At 42.9% G+C, this 17,853-nt stretch overlaps 1 protein-coding gene across 1 annotated transcript in view; it reads right to left on the bottom strand.

Moving 5' to 3' along the window:
• Positions 1 to 1,255: 1,255 nt before the first annotated feature.
• The window catches only part of rasgrp4 (RAS guanyl releasing protein 4), a gene marked incomplete at its 5' end in the record, with an annotated part of 20,539 nt that continues 3,941 nt past the window's right edge, over positions 1,256 to 17,853 (bottom strand). Inside the window, 16 exons of the mRNA XM_080505570.1 lie at positions 1,256 to 1,385; positions 1,562 to 1,749; positions 1,831 to 1,962; positions 2,668 to 2,704; positions 2,791 to 2,941; positions 4,958 to 5,067; positions 5,224 to 5,328; positions 5,598 to 5,678; positions 5,764 to 6,039; positions 7,431 to 7,547; positions 8,078 to 8,251; positions 10,033 to 10,174; positions 10,306 to 10,437; positions 10,540 to 10,585; positions 10,793 to 10,924; positions 13,755 to 13,930. Coding sequence (XP_080361696.1) covers positions 1,275 to 1,385; positions 1,562 to 1,749; positions 1,831 to 1,962; positions 2,668 to 2,704; positions 2,791 to 2,941; positions 4,958 to 5,067; positions 5,224 to 5,328; positions 5,598 to 5,678; positions 5,764 to 6,039; positions 7,431 to 7,547; positions 8,078 to 8,251; positions 10,033 to 10,174; positions 10,306 to 10,437; positions 10,540 to 10,585; positions 10,793 to 10,924; positions 13,755 to 13,930 — 2,110 coding nt within the window. The 3' untranslated portion in view covers positions 1,256 to 1,274. The remainder of the gene's footprint in view (positions 1,386 to 1,561; positions 1,750 to 1,830; positions 1,963 to 2,667; positions 2,705 to 2,790; positions 2,942 to 4,957; positions 5,068 to 5,223; positions 5,329 to 5,597; positions 5,679 to 5,763; positions 6,040 to 7,430; positions 7,548 to 8,077; positions 8,252 to 10,032; positions 10,175 to 10,305; positions 10,438 to 10,539; positions 10,586 to 10,792; positions 10,925 to 13,754; positions 13,931 to 17,853) is intronic.

Below are 17,853 nucleotides of genomic sequence, written 5' to 3'. Positions count from 1 at the left end.
TTGGTGTATTTTCCATTTTTAACAAATGAAAATGTTGAGCACAGAACAAAAGAAGCACTGAAATGGAAATTAAAAAAAACTATTTGGAAATGAGATGTCAGGGCAGGATATCAACATTTTCAGCTTCAAGAAGGAACTTTGAATCAGTGAAGACTTCTTAAGACAAAAGGTGGGCAGGAACAGCAGTTTTCTATCACAATGTGTGGTCTCGTACCTGAAGAACGGAGCAGATCAGCTACAGTCCAGTCAAATCTAATACTGCCGTCTGATCCTGTGGCACCTTAAAATACACCCGACAGCCATAACATGCCAATAACACTGATGATTTCTTTTATCATGGCAGCTGTGGGGGTGGGGGTACATTCAGCATCTCCAGAACTGCAGCTCATGTCGGGTGCAATAGCTGATGAGGATGAGTTGCTGATTCAAACAATCGCAGTGCGTCACAGTTCGTTGCATATCGGGCTGCAGAGCTTCAGTCCGGGAGGAAATCGCCAGCGTGGAGCATCAGAAGTGAACCACGGAGCGACGGGTTTAGGTGAGTCGGTTTTCCTACTCGTGGTACACAGGTGCATTATGGGAAAGGAAACTGAAAATCTCACTGTTCTTGGTCCAAAAAGAGGAGGAGGAACAGGCCTCGACACAGCTGTAGGGGAACTAAGAAGTAGATGTGAAACAAGCCGTTGACAACAGCCTGGTAAGTCCCTGATGAAGCAGAGCAGACTGAACACTGCAGTGACTCCGAGCCACACAGCATTACTGAAAACTGACAGACTGTTAGGCTCTGACAGCCCGGCACACATTCAGAGGTCTTGTCTCCTCCAGCGACCGACACAATGCTCAGCATCTGGTCATAATGTCATGACTTGGATGCATCTGTATTTCTATTAAGATAAAAGCCCCCAAAAGAACAATTAAAAATTGTTTTTTTCTTCAATGGTCTTAGCTGCCAAAGTTTTAGTGTTAATTTTCTACCCTGCTTCTATTAACGTGTGTATATAATCATGGATATAGAAATGATTTTTAAGGACCGAGGTTGTGTGAGATCTTAGCACCAAAAAAAAAAAAAAAAAAAAAATCCCCCAAGGCACTGCTTCTACAATCAAAACAAGGAAAATCAACGTTTGACGTCCGACTAATGAGAGTAACAACGATAAGATTAAAAACATGAAACACAAAGGAGTCCATTTAGAACAGTTCCAACAACAGTCAGACTGCATTTTATCAGGATTGATGGCAGTTGTCTGTGTTTTTTGTCCGTGTGGGGGGGGGCTTCAGTCAGGCTCCTTGCTTTTGTCTTTGTACAGATGTAACTCCTCCATCTTCTCCTGCAGGAAGGAGACGGGCATGGAGCATCCCCGGGACCTGTGTGGAAGCGTGTTGACCTGGAAAACAAAAGATAAGAGGGCGTGTTTGAACTTGGGACAGCCGCATTAGAGCTCACACCAGGAAAGGACGAGGTGAAGCAAGGTGAAGCATCTTTAGCATCTTTATAGGCATCATTCTTTTTTTTTGGGGGGGGGGGGGGGGGGTCTGAGTTTCTATGTGGAATTAGCCTCACCTTTCGGTGTGGAGACGCGTGTATATGAGAATTGAGGTTGTCCTTTCTCTCAGGCGTCCACACTCCTGGGTCGGTTTGCGTGGAGCAATCCGACAGCATCGAGTCGCCGCTGTCGTCTGGACAAACCGAAGTGCCCTTGTGTTCCGAGTCGTTGCTCTGCGGGAAAACGAAGTTCTCGTCTTCCGAACCTGAACCAGAGAACACGAGAGTTCAAGCTCGTCACGTGGTTTTCCCTCCCATCGACTGGAGTGTTTTGTTTGAGGACTCACTCCAGCTGTTCCCCTTGACTCTGGAGTCGGGGGCGGGCGTGCACGGACACGACCCGGTCGTGTTCTTGTGTTTCTTCAAGCACTCCATACCCACCAGCGCTTTGCAGTGCTTGTGACAGTTGATCCCACAGTCTGGGGAGTTGAAAGCCGAGACTTTAACCGTGCCATGTGTAACATTGTGGTGAAGGCCACTAGATGGCAGTAGTGAGTTACAGCTTCGTCAGAGTCATGGATGACCAGGGGCGGATCAATTTAGTACAGGGGTCTGCAACCCTTCCAATTTTCCACCAAATGAAATTTGTCTGGAGTGTTAATCAACTGCTTTATTCACACACAAAAAAGGTTGCATTAATGAAGTGTTGCAGGTAAAATTTTGATATATAGTAAACTTTGTAGCTGTTGTGGATTTTTGTGCTACTTTTCCTTTTCTACTTGTTCTATTTTTCCCTGTTTTTCTTTTCCTTAGCTTATTGCTGACTCAGCTGTTTTACTCCTTTTCAATTGGAAATTTAGACCATTTAAAAAAAAAAAATCAGTGTGGAATGCAAACAGAATATAAATGAAAACTAGATGTTTATTTACGTGGAATGTTCTGAGAGCTTCCTGGAGCCGCTGTGGAGGCGCAGAAGAGCCACACGTGGCTCCAGAGCTACAGGTTGCAGACCCCTGCTCTAGTATCGAGAAGTCACATCTACTCGTCTTGACCTTTACTTATCGCTTCATGCTTACTTTTACATTTCCACATGTCATTTTGTGATTTTTAGCTCCATAATCCAACGACGCCACTGACTCTGATCAAGTTATTTATACTGTGCGTCTCCGCGGCGACGAGCTCACCTTTGCAGTGGTAGCCCTGTCTGATGACTCCCCACAGCTGCAAGAGGACAGACATCCCACGTCACGTTGCGATTTGATTTACAGTTTAATGTGAAGCAGGAAGCAGGTACAAGCAGAACTCACGAAGCCTCTGCACGTGTCGCAGAAGGTGGGCCGTTTGTACGTGGTCTCGTTGAAGTTGTGTGCGTCATTGAAGTTGTAGCCCAGCTTGGCACACACAGACATTCCCCTCATGAAGTAAGACGTGATTTCCTCACGACTGATTTGCCCCTCCCTGCGGGGGAAACATTTACAACACCAGCCGTTTTTATTAAAAAACAAAACAAAACAGTGATTCATTCATTCAGTTGTATATAATGTTGTTGGTGATATAAACACACAGCGCCTTGAAATTGCATTCATATTAAACTAGACTTTATGTGATAGTGCACAGCGTATAACATTTTTCTGACGTGAAATCAAAATACTACATAGGATCTCCAGGTCAATCAGACTGGATGGAGAGCCTTCAGGTCCTGCCAGAGTTTTTCCATCAATTGGATTTATTTCTGAACTGTGACTGGGCATTTCTAACACACATATGTTTTGATGTTGGTGTTCCTCTGGATGTACGTTTCAGCTCGTCGTCCGGCTGGAAGGTGAACCTTCGCCCCCAGTCTCAAGAGGTTTTCCTCCAAGATTGTCCCGTCTTTGCCTCCAGCCACCTTCCCATCAACTCTGATCAGCCTCCATGAAGAAAAGCATCCCGACAGCATGATGGTACCGCCTCCATGCTTCACAGCAAGGTCGGCGTGTTCGGGCTGATGTGCAGCGTTAGTTGTCTGCTACACGTAGTGTTACATTTAATCCAATCTAATTAAATGTTGGTCTCATCTGACCGGAGCTCCTTCCTCCAAATGCTGGCTGTGTCACGGAAAACACCAAAATGGACTTGTCCTGTCTTTGTTTCAACAACGGCTTTCTTTTTGAAATTCGTCCATAAATCTCTGATTTGTGGAGTGCAGACCGATAGTTGTCCTCGGGACAGATTGTCCCTCCCGAACTGTGGATCTGCAGGCGGACAGTCGCGCCTCGGTGGGTTTTGCAGTTGTGCCACCCTCTTTCAGGTTTTCAGATGATGGATTTCACGACACTCCGTGAGATGGTCACAGCTTCGGATTTTTTATACGACCCAAACCACGGTCACACTTCCCTTTCGCTTCATGCCTCATTTGTCTGTTGTGTTTGTCGCTGGTCATTGGTGCAAAACTTCCCCGTAGTTATGCTCTTTTTCTTTTTAATGAGGTAACGTGGAATTTGGTTGCACTGAATCTTATTGTATCAGAGTTCAGGGGGCTGAATACTAATGCATGCTGCACTTTTCTGATTTTAATTTGTAAAAAAACAAGTTTTTAAAAATCTTGGAATAATATGTAGCATTTATTTTTCCACTTATCCTCTAGTTTGTGTTGTTCTATCATGTGATATTGCACATTGAGGTTTTTGAGTGTAATGAGACAAAATGTGTAAAATTACAGGAGGTATGAATAATTCTTCGAGGCACAGAATAAACATGTCAAAAATATTACAAAGAAAAAAAAGTAATTATGAAATATTAGACAAGCATAATTAACAACTGTTAGCATCTAATTCCACTCTTACTCCCACCAGACTTTTATAACTTCTATTGCTTATGATTTCGTATACTATTGTGTTGCATGGACACTCCATCCATCCTCTTGACAGACAGTAACACACACATTCACACCCGTCAAATTAGCGTCACACACATTTCCGGACCGTGTGAAGAAACATGGGCACTCAAGAGGAAAACTCACGCCTGCACAGGGAGACGATGCAAACTCCACACAGTAAGACGCCCAAGCCAGGGACACTCTCAGTCTCAGTCATATATGTTTTATATTTACATCTACGCTTATACAACAATCATAAATATAGAATTTCTTTCCCTGCAGATGTACTTAACTACAGTTTGATTCTGAGTTTGGCCATGGCACCTTTCTATCATGTTTCCCTGTGCATGTGTGGGTTTTCTTACACTTTTCAAAAAACACTCACATTGACTCCTACTTGCACGTAGGAGTCAATGTGAGTGTTTTACTGTGGGCCTGTGTATTCTGCCTTCACACACACTCTGCTGTGATTGACTCAATCACCCAACAACCCTGAATTTCATACAAAAGATCTTCTTTTTAGTGTGTGTGTGTGTGTGTGTGTGCGTGTGTGTGTGCGTGTCGATAAAAAGCCAAGGGAAGGATGAACATTGTTATTTGTGTGGCAGCTTCCTCACCTGTCCCTTTCTTGAGTGCAGAAGGAGAAGGGGAAGTTGGCGGCTATTTTTTCAAATTCCTCCAGCGAAATGTAGCCGTCCTGGTTCTGGTCATAGTTCTTCATGATGGACTGCAGGGGGCGACAGAGCAGAGTGGAGGTGGAGGAGAAGGAAGGAGGGGAGTTTGCTGTTACACTGGTCAGGGAACCAGTTAGTTCTGCTTTAGGCTGCCAAGTAAAAAGGAAGTGAAAGGCGGGAGAGGCTGTTGCAGAGCGGCGCATACTCACATCCACCATCTGCTTGACGTGTTTGGAGATGGTGTCCGGGTCGAGCCTGGGGGTGACCCCTGACCCCCACTCTGCCACCACCGGCGCTTTGACTGCAGCGACAGGCTGTGGAGCGAGAGATGTAGCGATGAGGAGACAAAGGACTGTGAGAAATGAGGAAAGAGCACACCCACCACATAACACGCTTCCCTAACGTACGGGGCTTTGATGTGGCTCAGTTTGATGTGTCTCGGCACCGAGAGTTTGCTTTTGTTTTGTGAAGGAGGACGTTGCACCGGCAGAGAGCAACACATCGGTCCGCCCCTTCGCCAGAGCGGGTTAAAGCAAGTGTGAGCTTGATGACGTGAGATGGGGCTCAGTTCAGCTCTACTGACCTGGATTTTGGGGTTCTTGGGTTCCTTGGTGTATGAAAGTTCATATATCTCATCTTCTGTGTAGTACAGATCTAAAGAGAGCTGGAGCATTAAAAGTACATCATGTAAGATGTTTCCCTGAGGCATCGTCTCTTCTCAAAATGTCACGCGTGGGCTCTGTGTTTACCGTGAGCAGGTGCAGGAGGTCCTTGTTGGCCTCGAAAGGCGGCGCAGTGCTGTGGGTGGCCAGCAGGTCGCTGATGTTGCTGTACAGGTGCTGCAGCTTGCTCAGGTTGATCTTCTCCTCGTCCAGGTAGTCGGGCAGGGCCTCGTTCAGGGAGATCAGGTCCTTGAGGTGGACGCCCAGGATGGGCACCTTGAAGCCGCTGCACTCGTTGTAGACCCGCCGGTAGTTGCTGTAGTTGCTGCGTGAGGAGAGCAGCTCTGTCATTTCACTCAGGGCCTGAAAAAAGACCGAGCAGTGGTCATCAAGAGAGGACTTGTTTGTCCGGGTAATTAAATCAGAAACATTAACGATCACATGTGAAGGTGTAGCTGTACAGGTCAGTGATACACAGTGATGCCGGTAACCAGTTACTCTTATATGACCTCTTTTTTCAGTAACTAGTAATCAAACGCGTTACTATTTCCATACCAGTAATCAGATTAAACTACTACTTATCCCAGTCACTGTGTTACTGTTACAGCGTGCCGCAAGATGAGTTTCTTGTCTGCAAAGCCACTTTATTATTAAACAGACCCGGCTGCCCCTACGTCCTCCTCCAACCTGTGACAGACACACATCTGACCCGCCCCCTTCACCACTCTCAGCCAATCACAGACCAAGCCGCTCTAACAGTGCGTTCAGGTAACACAAAAGAATTGGAACCAACCATCACCAACAATAAACCTTAAAATTACAATACTCGCCCACCCCCCTCACCTTTTTTAAAAATCAATCAATCATTCTATGAAAGACACATAGAGCAGGCCGTGCAAATAAATAAATAAGTAATACAACAACAGACCACAACTACATCTCTTGGTAAATAAATACCAGTAATAGTAAAAATGTGATAATAAAAGCGTGAATCAGATATAAATACAACAAAGACTGAAGGTCAAAGGTTAAATATGTATCAGCAGGTGCAGGAGGCAGGAGCAGCAGAGTTTTTGGCAATCTAACTTAATTACGTTTAAAAACCAGTAATCGGTGAAGTAACTAAGTTACTTTTAAAAGGAGTAACAAGTAATCAGTAATCGGATTTCTTTTTTAAAGTAACTGTGGCAGCACTAGTCATACTTTTCTATGAAATGTTATTTTCAGGTGATATCATTTGCAAAATATTAGTGGATTCCTTCTTTTTTTTAAAGTGTGACAGTGGTGCCTGTGATACTTTGAATACTCAACACGCACACACACACACACACACACACACACACACACACACACACACACACACACACACACACACACACACACACACACACACACACACACACACACACACACTCACACAAACACCTTGAAGGACTGCCTGCTCTTTACAGGCTGAACACTGTGCATGTCAGGATGTGACTAACGAAAACCTCAAAGGGGAGTTTCTCGTGGTTAAGGTGGTGTTCTTTAAAAAGTACAAGTCAAAATGTCATTTTATCAAAACAAAATGTTAAACCCCAAAACATGAAACAAGTAGAATCACACATTTTCTAGTTAAGAGTCAGGGAAAAGAAAAAAAAGAAAAAATGAATCACTGAAACCAGAAATGCCAAAGTGGGGAAAGGAGAATGATTCAAGACAGAAAGTTGAATCATCCCCGCCCTGATTGTTGATTTGCGTAACAGTTGAAATACCTTGGTGACATCAGGAGGCAGCAGGTTGGACGTGTCTTTGAGGCGGGAGATGGAGCTGTGACAGAGGCCTCCAGTTACGGCCATCAAAGTGTTAAAGTTCTGCAGCGATCGAAGTTTCTGCAAAAGAAAAACAGTATTTAAAAAATAATAATAAATAGAGTGACCAAAAGTACTCACATTCTTTATTTAAGCTGTATTAAGACATATACTCAAAATTATGTTTTTTTTCTCCCTTTTGATCCCCTCAAAATTTACCTTGAGTTGATGTAATATGACTCTTGTATTTACAAAAACCTTTTAAAAATCAAAATGAGACGAGATTCCCACAAAGTATATACTGTAGTTTTTCTTTTTAATCAGATTATTGTACATTCTTAAATAATACAATTGCAACAACACATCACCAGGAGGGTAAAACTAACTTGTCTCATGATGGTTTAATCCCAGCTCATGTTCCCTATTACAGATACTTTGATTTAAAGTATTGATTAAACCGCTTTTAAACAATTTTAAAGGGCCATTGCCTTTATACCCAAATTGCACTAACTTCTATTTAAATGTTTTGATTTGAAACCATTTTTAAACGTTTCGGAATGTGAAACGGAATGTGCATGTGAGCGTCCTCAGTCGTCGACGGGTCACTTTACCTGAGCCACGTGGATGAACTTGGTGAAAACCTGTGCTCTCTGCTGCGCCGTGTGTCTGCTGAGGATCATGAGCTGGACCCACTGAGAGACTCCGTTGCACATCATCACTGAGCGCTCCAGAGCGGGGTTGTCCCTCACCGAGCCTCGCACCACGTAGCTGCGGTAGTCCAGGAACTGATCAGGGAGGGGAGGATAAAAAAGAAACAAAGAAGACCTTTAGTTTTCACATGTATCTCACCAAAATATAAGTCAGTCGTAATTATTATTATAATTATCATTGTAAAGGGACAGTGTGTGTGATGCCCATCATGTATTAAATGAGTCACATTATCCAGCTTTTCAACACTTTCACTTGGTCTCGTTGATCCAAAAATATTGTATTCAAAGTTTATTGCCCCAAATCCAGCTTTTCCTCGATTTCCCCCCATTTGAATATTGGGTCATAGGAGCTGCATTCAGAATCTGCTGTGTCTGTGTGAGCTGGACCGGCTCCGCCCACACATGACCATCTTTGGAAGAGGAGGAAGTTCTTCCTCTCGTGGTGCCATGTGCCAGAGCAGAGATGCCTAATTGTGGGAAGAGTCAAAGGGGAGGAGCCTCCCTTGATTGTGATTGGCTAAACCCCCGATGACACTATAGAGGGTTTGATTTCTGATTGGCTGCTTGGAACAACACACTTTTTAAAACCTGAAACAAGCCAGGGAGAGAGAGGACACACTTTCTTCACTTCTGGGGCGTCATTCCAGGTGTGGACACAGATATTACTGTATTACACATTCTTCCTCCATTAAAGAGTTCAGTGTAACAGTAACAGAGCTGCATGTCACCGAAAACGACTGTTGCTCACGTTAAAGCTCACCGGGGAGTCGATGAGAAAAATCGAGTTCTTCAGTTGACTCAACCCACAAAGAAAGTTACGGCTCGCAAGCTCACTGACGCTGTATTGATCGTAGCAACGTTGTTAATTATAAAAACAGTAGCAGCCGCTCTGCAGCGTAGCCAGCGACTGTACCAGCGTTATTAGTTTCATAAATTAAGACGTTACTGTAGTAAAGTAACACATGGAGAAAATATACTTCGAACGAAGAATATCACTCAAATATTTCTTCTTCATGTGATAAAATATCATCTCTAATTGGACACTTCAAGTCTGAAACGGAATGTCTGTTGTATGTGCTGCTGAATAAACCACAATATGAGGCTGTTTAGTCACAACTTTTGTTCACTTTATCTTCAAATTTTCATCTGATCTGTCAATGAAGTTGCTTAATCACAAGAGTCAAGCCATGTGACGATAATAATAATAATAATTTGAAAGCCTATTTCTAACAGCACACACTTTCACCAACTGTAAGTAATCATTTTAGAAGAAGCCACTTCTCTGTTAGTCACAGTCGCATGATCAGGCTTCATTGAAAACCGTATTTACCGTTGCTAAGTGGACTTCTAATCCTGAGACCTAAATAAACACCCTTAGATGGCATTTAAATGCAATAATACCCGTTTACCACAGTGATTCAAATCACAGTATTAACTTTGACCTTTAAAACATTCACTGGACCTCTCTGAATGGTTGATTAAAAAATGACTATGTGCATAAACTTATTTTGGTTTTGCACTTGTTTATGCACATAGTAATAAAATATTATGGACCGAGGAATATGTTATCACTTGTGTTTGCTTCATGTGTACTGTATGTATTTCTAGATTTTCACATTGCATTTGTTAAGGTGGAGTGGAGCTTTGATTGAAAGTAGATCTGTTTGTACCATTTGACTAATTCCTGAAAGTAAGACGGTAAACGATCCTTCTCTTGTGGTTTAGCACAGGTTTTCCATATCATCTCTGTTACGTTACTGGCATTCGTCTATTGTTCTTTGTTGAAAAGAACTACAAAGAAATGGAGAAGTGACCAAACATGCAGTGATGGAGGGACGACTTTGTCCGAAACTTACAGAAACGTTGCAGAAGTTCTTGAACTCCAGGTAACTGAGATGCTCGGCCATCTCGTCTGGCTCCATGTGGTCAAAGATCAGAGACACCTTCCTCTTCTTCACAGAGGGCGAAGGTGCTTGGGATATGTTCACGTCGGGGCTTCTGGGAAGAGAAAGTCCAAACTGGATCACAATAAAAAAATAAATCAAATCAAATAAATCTATTTCGAGAAGCAGCTTTGTCCTCTTTTTGACGAGTAAGATCGATAAGAACAAATCCAAAGAGCAGCTCACAAGCAGGAGGTGTCGATGAGCTGGGAGTGCGTCTCCTCTCGACCTGACCGGACCAGTGCCCACAGGTCGCCCATGGTCTGCTCCAGGAGGGGATCCATCTCAAACACTGCTGGGAACTGGCTGATCCACAGCCTGGACACCGAGCAAACATTCAACATTCAACATTCGTTCACTGCTGGCAAACGGAGCCGGGCGGCCCAGTCCTGTCAGCCCTCTGCGGGGGCCTTCACTCACCGGACCAGGTGGCAGATCTGCATCTGCCTCAGTCCTCGCTTGTCAGCTGCACAGTCCTTATACGTAAGAGCAGGAGTCAAGGATCCAAAACACACTGAGCAGATTCGGTTTACGAGCTGGGAAATATACTTCTAAATCGGCTTTCCAGACGTGCAAAGCAAAGCAAAACAAAGCCATGGCTGTTTCCTGATCTGATTAATGGAGTTGAACATGTGACTGTGAGCAGTGCACCAGCGGGGCGGGAGTGCCGCACTGGGCGACGGTGGAGGATATAGGGCGAGAACTTTCTGGGCGAAGGTCTGAGATGGAACGACCCAGCTGTGCATCATCAGGGTCATGTGGACCAGCTGGGACCCTCTGGGGCTGGAGAGCTTTCCCTCCGAGTCTGCAAGCAAACCACAAGGAGGATTAGTGTGATGATTCAAACTGAGACCAGTATAAGATGATCACTTTTTTCAGTTGAACACATTAGAAAATTACAGTTTAATTTGACCGAACGACCTCCTCTTGCATTTCAGCCCCACTGACCAAAGAGTGATCTGATCGCTATGAAGCAAGAATGAAAGTTTTTTTTGTACGTCTTTCCTGGACATTGCATGGAGGTCCTGTGTGGACGTCATATGAACGTCCAAACAAGACCTCTGTGACGCAATGAAAAAAATCAGATCCCCATGGAATCAAATTTAAACCAAACTATTGTATACTTTTTTAAGGTTGTCATAAATGTGACATGCTTACAAAAGTATTGTAAAAATCACTCTAATCAAGAGTTTGCTGTTGGTGGAGTGGATAGGACACTTACCTGCGATGAAATATGTTTGGGTTTGATTTGCAGTGTGGGTACTTTAAAAAAAAAAATGTTTTATTGCATGACGCCAGATTCAGAGGTTTGTTTGGATGTTCATATAACATCCAGACGTGACGTCTAGGCAATGTCCAGGAAAGACGTACAAAAAAACCTTTGTTCTGGATTCCCTGAAGACGTCTTCTGGTAAAGAAATGACATCTTCAAGACGTGATTCAAATCACTCTTTGCTCAGTGGGGCTGCAAATTGCTGCTGCACACTTGAGCTTATGATAAGAACATGCATGGTATGCTATTAGATGGACAATTCTCCTTTGTTGTCAGATGCTGTTTTTCTTTCTTTATTTTGGAAAAGCATTAAGGTCAATGTGGATTTTGTCAAACTTTTTGTGTCTTCGTTTGCACTCATACATTTTGCATCAATCAAAGATAAGACATGAATTACAGTCAGAGCTGGAACTGTTTTATTTGTATAATCAATTCACGTCTCGTAATTAAACACAACAACAAAAAAGTTGAGATGACACTCTGTTCCAGTGATCAATCAGGTTATTCATTCTTCAGCGATACAAAGAAACTCAGTTCAGGTAGATTGTAGATTTGACACTTTGTGTCGGTGTCCAGCTTCTGCTACAAAAGTAGTACTTCAACTGTATTCTTCCACTAATTCTATTCATTTTTACCTCTTTTTTTGTTTCTTTTCAATGTAAATTCAGCCATTTTTGTAAACAGTATTGAGGTGTTGTGGTTATATTTTTTCATTTTTAAAGCATATTTTGATCAAGTACACAACAACAACAATAATAATATTAAAGTGTGTCCTTTTTGTTTTTGCTGAGTAGCAGAGCAGAAATACTGTTAAGTAAGAGTAGCTGGTTAGAATTTAATATTTACTCTAAATAAAATGAAAAATAATTGCTGATTCCATCTCCGGGTCCAGAAACAGACTGTGGTCTCCATATTAACGACTGCAGTTCTCGATCAGGAATGACAAACTCATTTTAGTTCAGCCTTCAGACACAGCCAAAGTATACTTTTGGCCAGGTCAGTAAAATGTGAACGATAATACTTATAAATCACACAAACTCTGAGTTTGTCACTTTGCTTTAGGGTAAGAGCTTGCGTCATCACAAAAGTATGTTATAAAGTTACAACTCTAATGGTTATGATAATAATTATATGGTTATAATTATAATTATGAAACTTATGGCTCCCTCAGCCAACTTTTCATATATTCACGGCATTCAATTAACTTGATCTCACCTCTTTGCAGTTGCGACTTCATTAGTTCATGAATTTGTTGCTTTCAAAGGAACGAGTTACGCAAAGTTGTGTGCATCTGTTAAAAGCCTCTGCCTCCTCACGAGTGCATGTGCTGTTAAAACTGAGGACTTTAATGAAGTTTCAGTAACTCAAACAGACCAAAATAACACGAGTGAACCACCAAACTGAAGCAACTTTGGATGAACTTTTTAAATTCATCAGATATTGTACACAAATGTGTCACTGAAATGCAGTTTACTATTATAATACCATAAATAACACAGACAATTTAAAGTAAAGCCTTACTTTTCAATGGAACTAATTATTATGCTTTGTTTTATGATTAGTAAATAGAAGTAACTTTTCACTGTGATCGAGTACAAATTTGAACTAAATTGCTCAATTGTGCTTTGCACAATCACACGCAATGAAAATCATGCTAGTATTACCTGCTACGAGTGTGTATCTTTAATAGCAAGTACTTGGATCCAGAGGATTTGATTAGAAAATGTGATACATTTGTAAATTACAGTGAATTGTTTGAGTTTTGCTGTCAATAGTGAGATTTTTTTTTTTTTTTTTTTTTAAATCAGCCACTGTAGCCATAATTTAATTGCTATGAAGGGGAGATACATTTGGTCAAATGTATTAAAGATTATTTCTTAACAGAATGGAGGTGTGTTGTGTCCCACATCTTTTTCATCATATCACAATCTACATGTATGTGACATGTGAGGTGTCTTTATGAATCATGGTATAAATCCCATGAGTGATCTGCCAGATAAAACATGTATGTGCAGGGTTGTTACCTCTCAGTATGTCTATCCGCACATTTTTTTTTTTTTTGTGGTTTTGATGAAGTGACTAATGAAGGGAGTGTGACAACTGCGAGGAGGAGAAGAGAGGGATTTGTCTAGTTTGTCTAGTTCATTGCATAGGATTGGCTGGCTGGCTTCTGCAGTCCACCAGAACAAAGCTCGGTTGTATGAGACTGCCCTTTGTGTCTCTCTCCCTCCCTCCTGGTCGCTCACCCTCGATCCCCCACCTCGTCTCACTCTCCCCCATCCCTCCATTATATAACCCTGTTGTGATAAACAGTAAGGACACATGACACACTTTGGGAACACACGCAGCGACCGAGACTGACCAAAGCAGTTGAGGCAGCGCTGTATGAGCTCATCCAGGCTGGCTGCACTGGCGCTGGGGGCGGCGCTGGGGCTCTGCAGGGCCCGGCTGATGTCCTGAGGACTGGGACATGTGTTCCTCCTCCGCTGGACCATCTTCCTGCCCTTCAGCACACCGGGACTCTCCACATTCTGCTTCCTGCGAGAAGCGTCGAGAAAGACGCACGACCACAAACACATAAACAGGGCAGCCTAGAAATAAGTGGAGCAGAGTGTGGCGAGATCGCGCAGGGCAGCTTCTGAGAAAACTCCTCGCATCTGATAAGCTGAGCTGCAGCGTGCAGAATATTCTGCAAGACGCTCTACAACTTTGGTGTGTTTGTCTTCGTGAAGCTGTTCGAACAGACACGTGAGGGCAGAGTCCAATTTTGATCCTCACTAATAAATGAACAAACTGTGGCCAAGCTCTTTGACTAGAATGAATTATGAGAGATATGGCAGCTAATTCAATGATGCACCTTCTATTCTATTCTATTCTATTCTATTCATACATTTGATATCTTGAAATCACTGCATCCTTTCATTACCTGCGGGCCAATAATTTAAGGATCTTTTGGAAATCAACCCATAGGCAGAAACATTATGTAGACTGGTGGTCCTTGGCCTCATTGCTGCTTTGGTCAGGTGGTGAAGCAGGTTTTTACTCATCTACCAACATCTATGTGAGGCCTTTGGACTAGTACAAGTGGAAAAAGAAAAAAAAAAGTCTATTTTCTATGTTTGTTTGTTTTTTTTTACATATGAACCACAATATAGCTACCTCATCAAATAGCTATGAAGATCTAAGATAAAAAAAGATAATTATATGAAGTAATTTATCTATATGCACAACCTGTACACCTGTTTCCCCGATGTGATGCACTGGTGTTAATCCCAGCTGATTGTTGGTGAAAGTCAGAACACACACACGCACACACACTTCTAATTGCAATCATGATTCACCAAATAACCTCAAATGCATGTTCGGAGAGTGTGGGACACATCGGATTAACTGTAGAAAAACCACACATGCACAAACAAAACATGTAAACTCCACAGAGGAGGTCAAACCAAGACTCTCACCAGGGACATTAAGGTGAACCACTACACCACCTGCTGCTTTCACCATGCCAGTTCTTCATCAACCCACATACTCAGCTCTGTTGCTCATCCCACAAGCAGCATTTTGTGTATACTAATGCAGTGCATTATTTCTCTCTGTAAAAAGCACGTTTCAGTCTTGAATACCCTCGAATGCTAAAGGGATCCTCCTCTTCCTCTTCGCATCAGGTGCTCAGGTTGCGCAATGTCTGACCGTGTTTCAAAAGAGCCAGTAACCGATGGTTTTCATGCTTCAAACAGCAGAGGTGCTGCAGCGTCAAGTGAACATTTATGGCCTGTCTTATTTTGAAAGGTGGCAACACCTTCAGTTCACCACTTGTGGGTTGAGATTCTATCCTTGTGTACTATGTTATGAAACTGTCGCTCTCCACACTGCAGTTAATGTGACGACATTACCAGGAAATGCTGCGAGTTCAGAGAACTGGCGACAAGTTCCCTGAATGACCAGATCTACATCCCCTTCTCTCAGCCCGAGTAAGTGTGTGTGTGTGTGTGCGTGTGCATGTATGTGTGCGTATGTGGCTAATTTCCTCAGCTGACTCTCAGTTATGACAACAAACACACACGTATTGCTTGTCTGTAACATTACTTTTGTCCATAAGTCACGAATAACTAATTACTATTATGAAATAGAGGTGAAATCAGTTTGAGGGCTCATTTGTCCAATTGCTTTATTCTTAACACAAGACAAAACCTAAGGCCGGTTACTATTTCAGCACACTCCTGTTTACCTTCTGTCAGTAACAAGAAAGGTGTTAGTACCATCTACATGAGTCTACAGGTTCAATAGCTTCATGAACAGTCAATACTGCGTTCAGTTGAGCGCTGCTGTTTTAGCATTAGTGTGGTTACTATTTTTACCAAACTCCTGTTTATCAGGGGTGGGGCATCACATTAATCCTGAACTAACTCAGAAAAACGATTGGCTGTTTGGCTGTTTAAATGCAAATTGAATTGGGTCAGTTGGACCTGGACTGGGTTGTCGTTTCGCCCCTCATCCATCTCTCTTCATTTGCTCCCACTGATCACTGGACGATGCTGGCTGAGTCTGAAGTCCATGCCTCTCAAGACCGGCTGATCTGATCAAATTTGCATTGAGATGAAAATATGCATAGACTGCGTCTGCAGTGCCTGTGATGCATTAGCTTACCTTGATATAACACCTGGAAACGCAGGTTATTGAAGAAGCGCTAACCTCCAGGCAATAGAGCATCTTTCTCTGACTGACCGCTGCATGTTCAGATGAATGAATTAAGTCAATAGACTTACCCACACACAGAGCTGACAATCACTGCAACACTACAGTAATACGGCTACGTACCTATTAAGAAGATGTCATGCGTTATTTCCCAAAGTATCTAGGATCAACTAATGCTTCAATGTGTGTGCAATCAACCTCTTTACATATAGAATGTTAGGTCTGCTTCATAACCAACACATACAAAGACACTTATATAGGCTTGATTTCATACGACCATACTGGGTGACATTCAGTTATGTATTTATACCACAAGCTGCATGTACGTGCTGTTCCATCCCGTTAACGCGCCGCTCTTTCCCTTCTCAGTCATGCCTATATTCAGACAATGAGGGCAGGACGGATGTCAGTGATGAACCCCCCCAATGTGTCGGCCTCCTGGCAGACCAGCTCCAGGTGACTGGTTTGGAAACCTGCTGAGCAACAAGACGGTGGTTCTCCTCCTCTTCGCCTCATTACACCGTCTGGTGACTGAATTCAAAACACTAACACTCACCGGCACGGCGTGGACCTCTGAGCTAGCGCACCGCGAGGAACGATAGGACGGCTCAAACTTATTTGTGTTTTGGAGATGTATGTATGAAATATGGCTTATTTATGTTTCGAGCTGAGATATAGGCTGTTTGGGCTGCGCTTTCTATCCTGCCCCCAATTGTAAGGCCCTTCTTTTTAAAGGGTTAAGATAATCTGAAAGATTACATCAATAGGCTCTGTGTTTACCAGCTCCACCGATTTCATAGCTTTCGAAGTAAACCTTGCATTGAAAACATTAGCCAACATCTTGTGGTCTACCGTGTAAGACGATTTCACAAACCGTTGAGTGATGTCAGCAACCCTGAAAGACGTTTGTTCTCTCACTTGCCTCAGCTGATTTGGTGTTTCGGATCACTTGGGTTAAATATGGGTTTACGTGATCATCGTTTAAACAAGTGAAAGAGTGACTGGAAGTGGTGAAGTGGTTTGTGACTGGAAGTGGTGAAGTGGTTTGCACTGTTACTTCACAATGACCCGGTTCATTGCCAGGCTCCTTGCACTCTCTGTGGAGAGTTTGCATGTTCTCCGTCTTCCAGGCCTGGCTTTCTCCCACAGTCTAAAGACTCAGGATAATAGTTGATTATAAATTATCCCTCCGTGTTGGATGGGTGATCCGTTCAGATTGGAACTTGCGTAAACCAATCAAAGCTAGCTGGGGTCAATCAGCTCCTTGTGACTTTAAGTTGGATACAGTAAAGAGGATGGATGGATGGATGGATGGATGGATGTCACTTTCAAGGGTCTTCCTGTGTAGAGATTGCATGTTCTCTGTGTGTGTAGCGTACCTGGACAAGCTCTGGGAGTTATCACTGTCACTCCAGGTGCTCAACGATAGCTTTTTCAAAATGTACATGTGAGGGCAATATGTGACTCTAAACCATGCGATCTCCACACAAAAAAAGTTTTTTTTTTCTTTTTTCCATTTTACTTGAGTCATTAAACCAAAACCTCGCCTTGATGCTTATTCATATCTGTATTTTAAACTAATCTGCATTCTTGCGTGGACTCAGTGGTTTTTCTGATCTCTGCGCCTTTTACGACTCATCCCCTCTCTCATCAACTCACAATCAATCCACCTGCTGTCAGAGCAGCTGCATGTACGAGGAGACGTGATCGCCACTACAAAGAGAAATGAAGATGGGGGGGGGGAAATGTTGTTGATGTCATCT

The sequence above is a fragment of the Blennius ocellaris genome (genome assembly GCF_963422515.1).
Source record: "Blennius ocellaris genome assembly, chromosome: 2".
Lineage (NCBI taxonomy): Eukaryota > Metazoa > Chordata > Actinopteri > Blenniiformes > Blenniidae > Blennius > Blennius ocellaris.
Note: the sequence above shows the minus strand (reverse complement) of the source record. Positions and strands in the feature narration are given on the sequence as shown.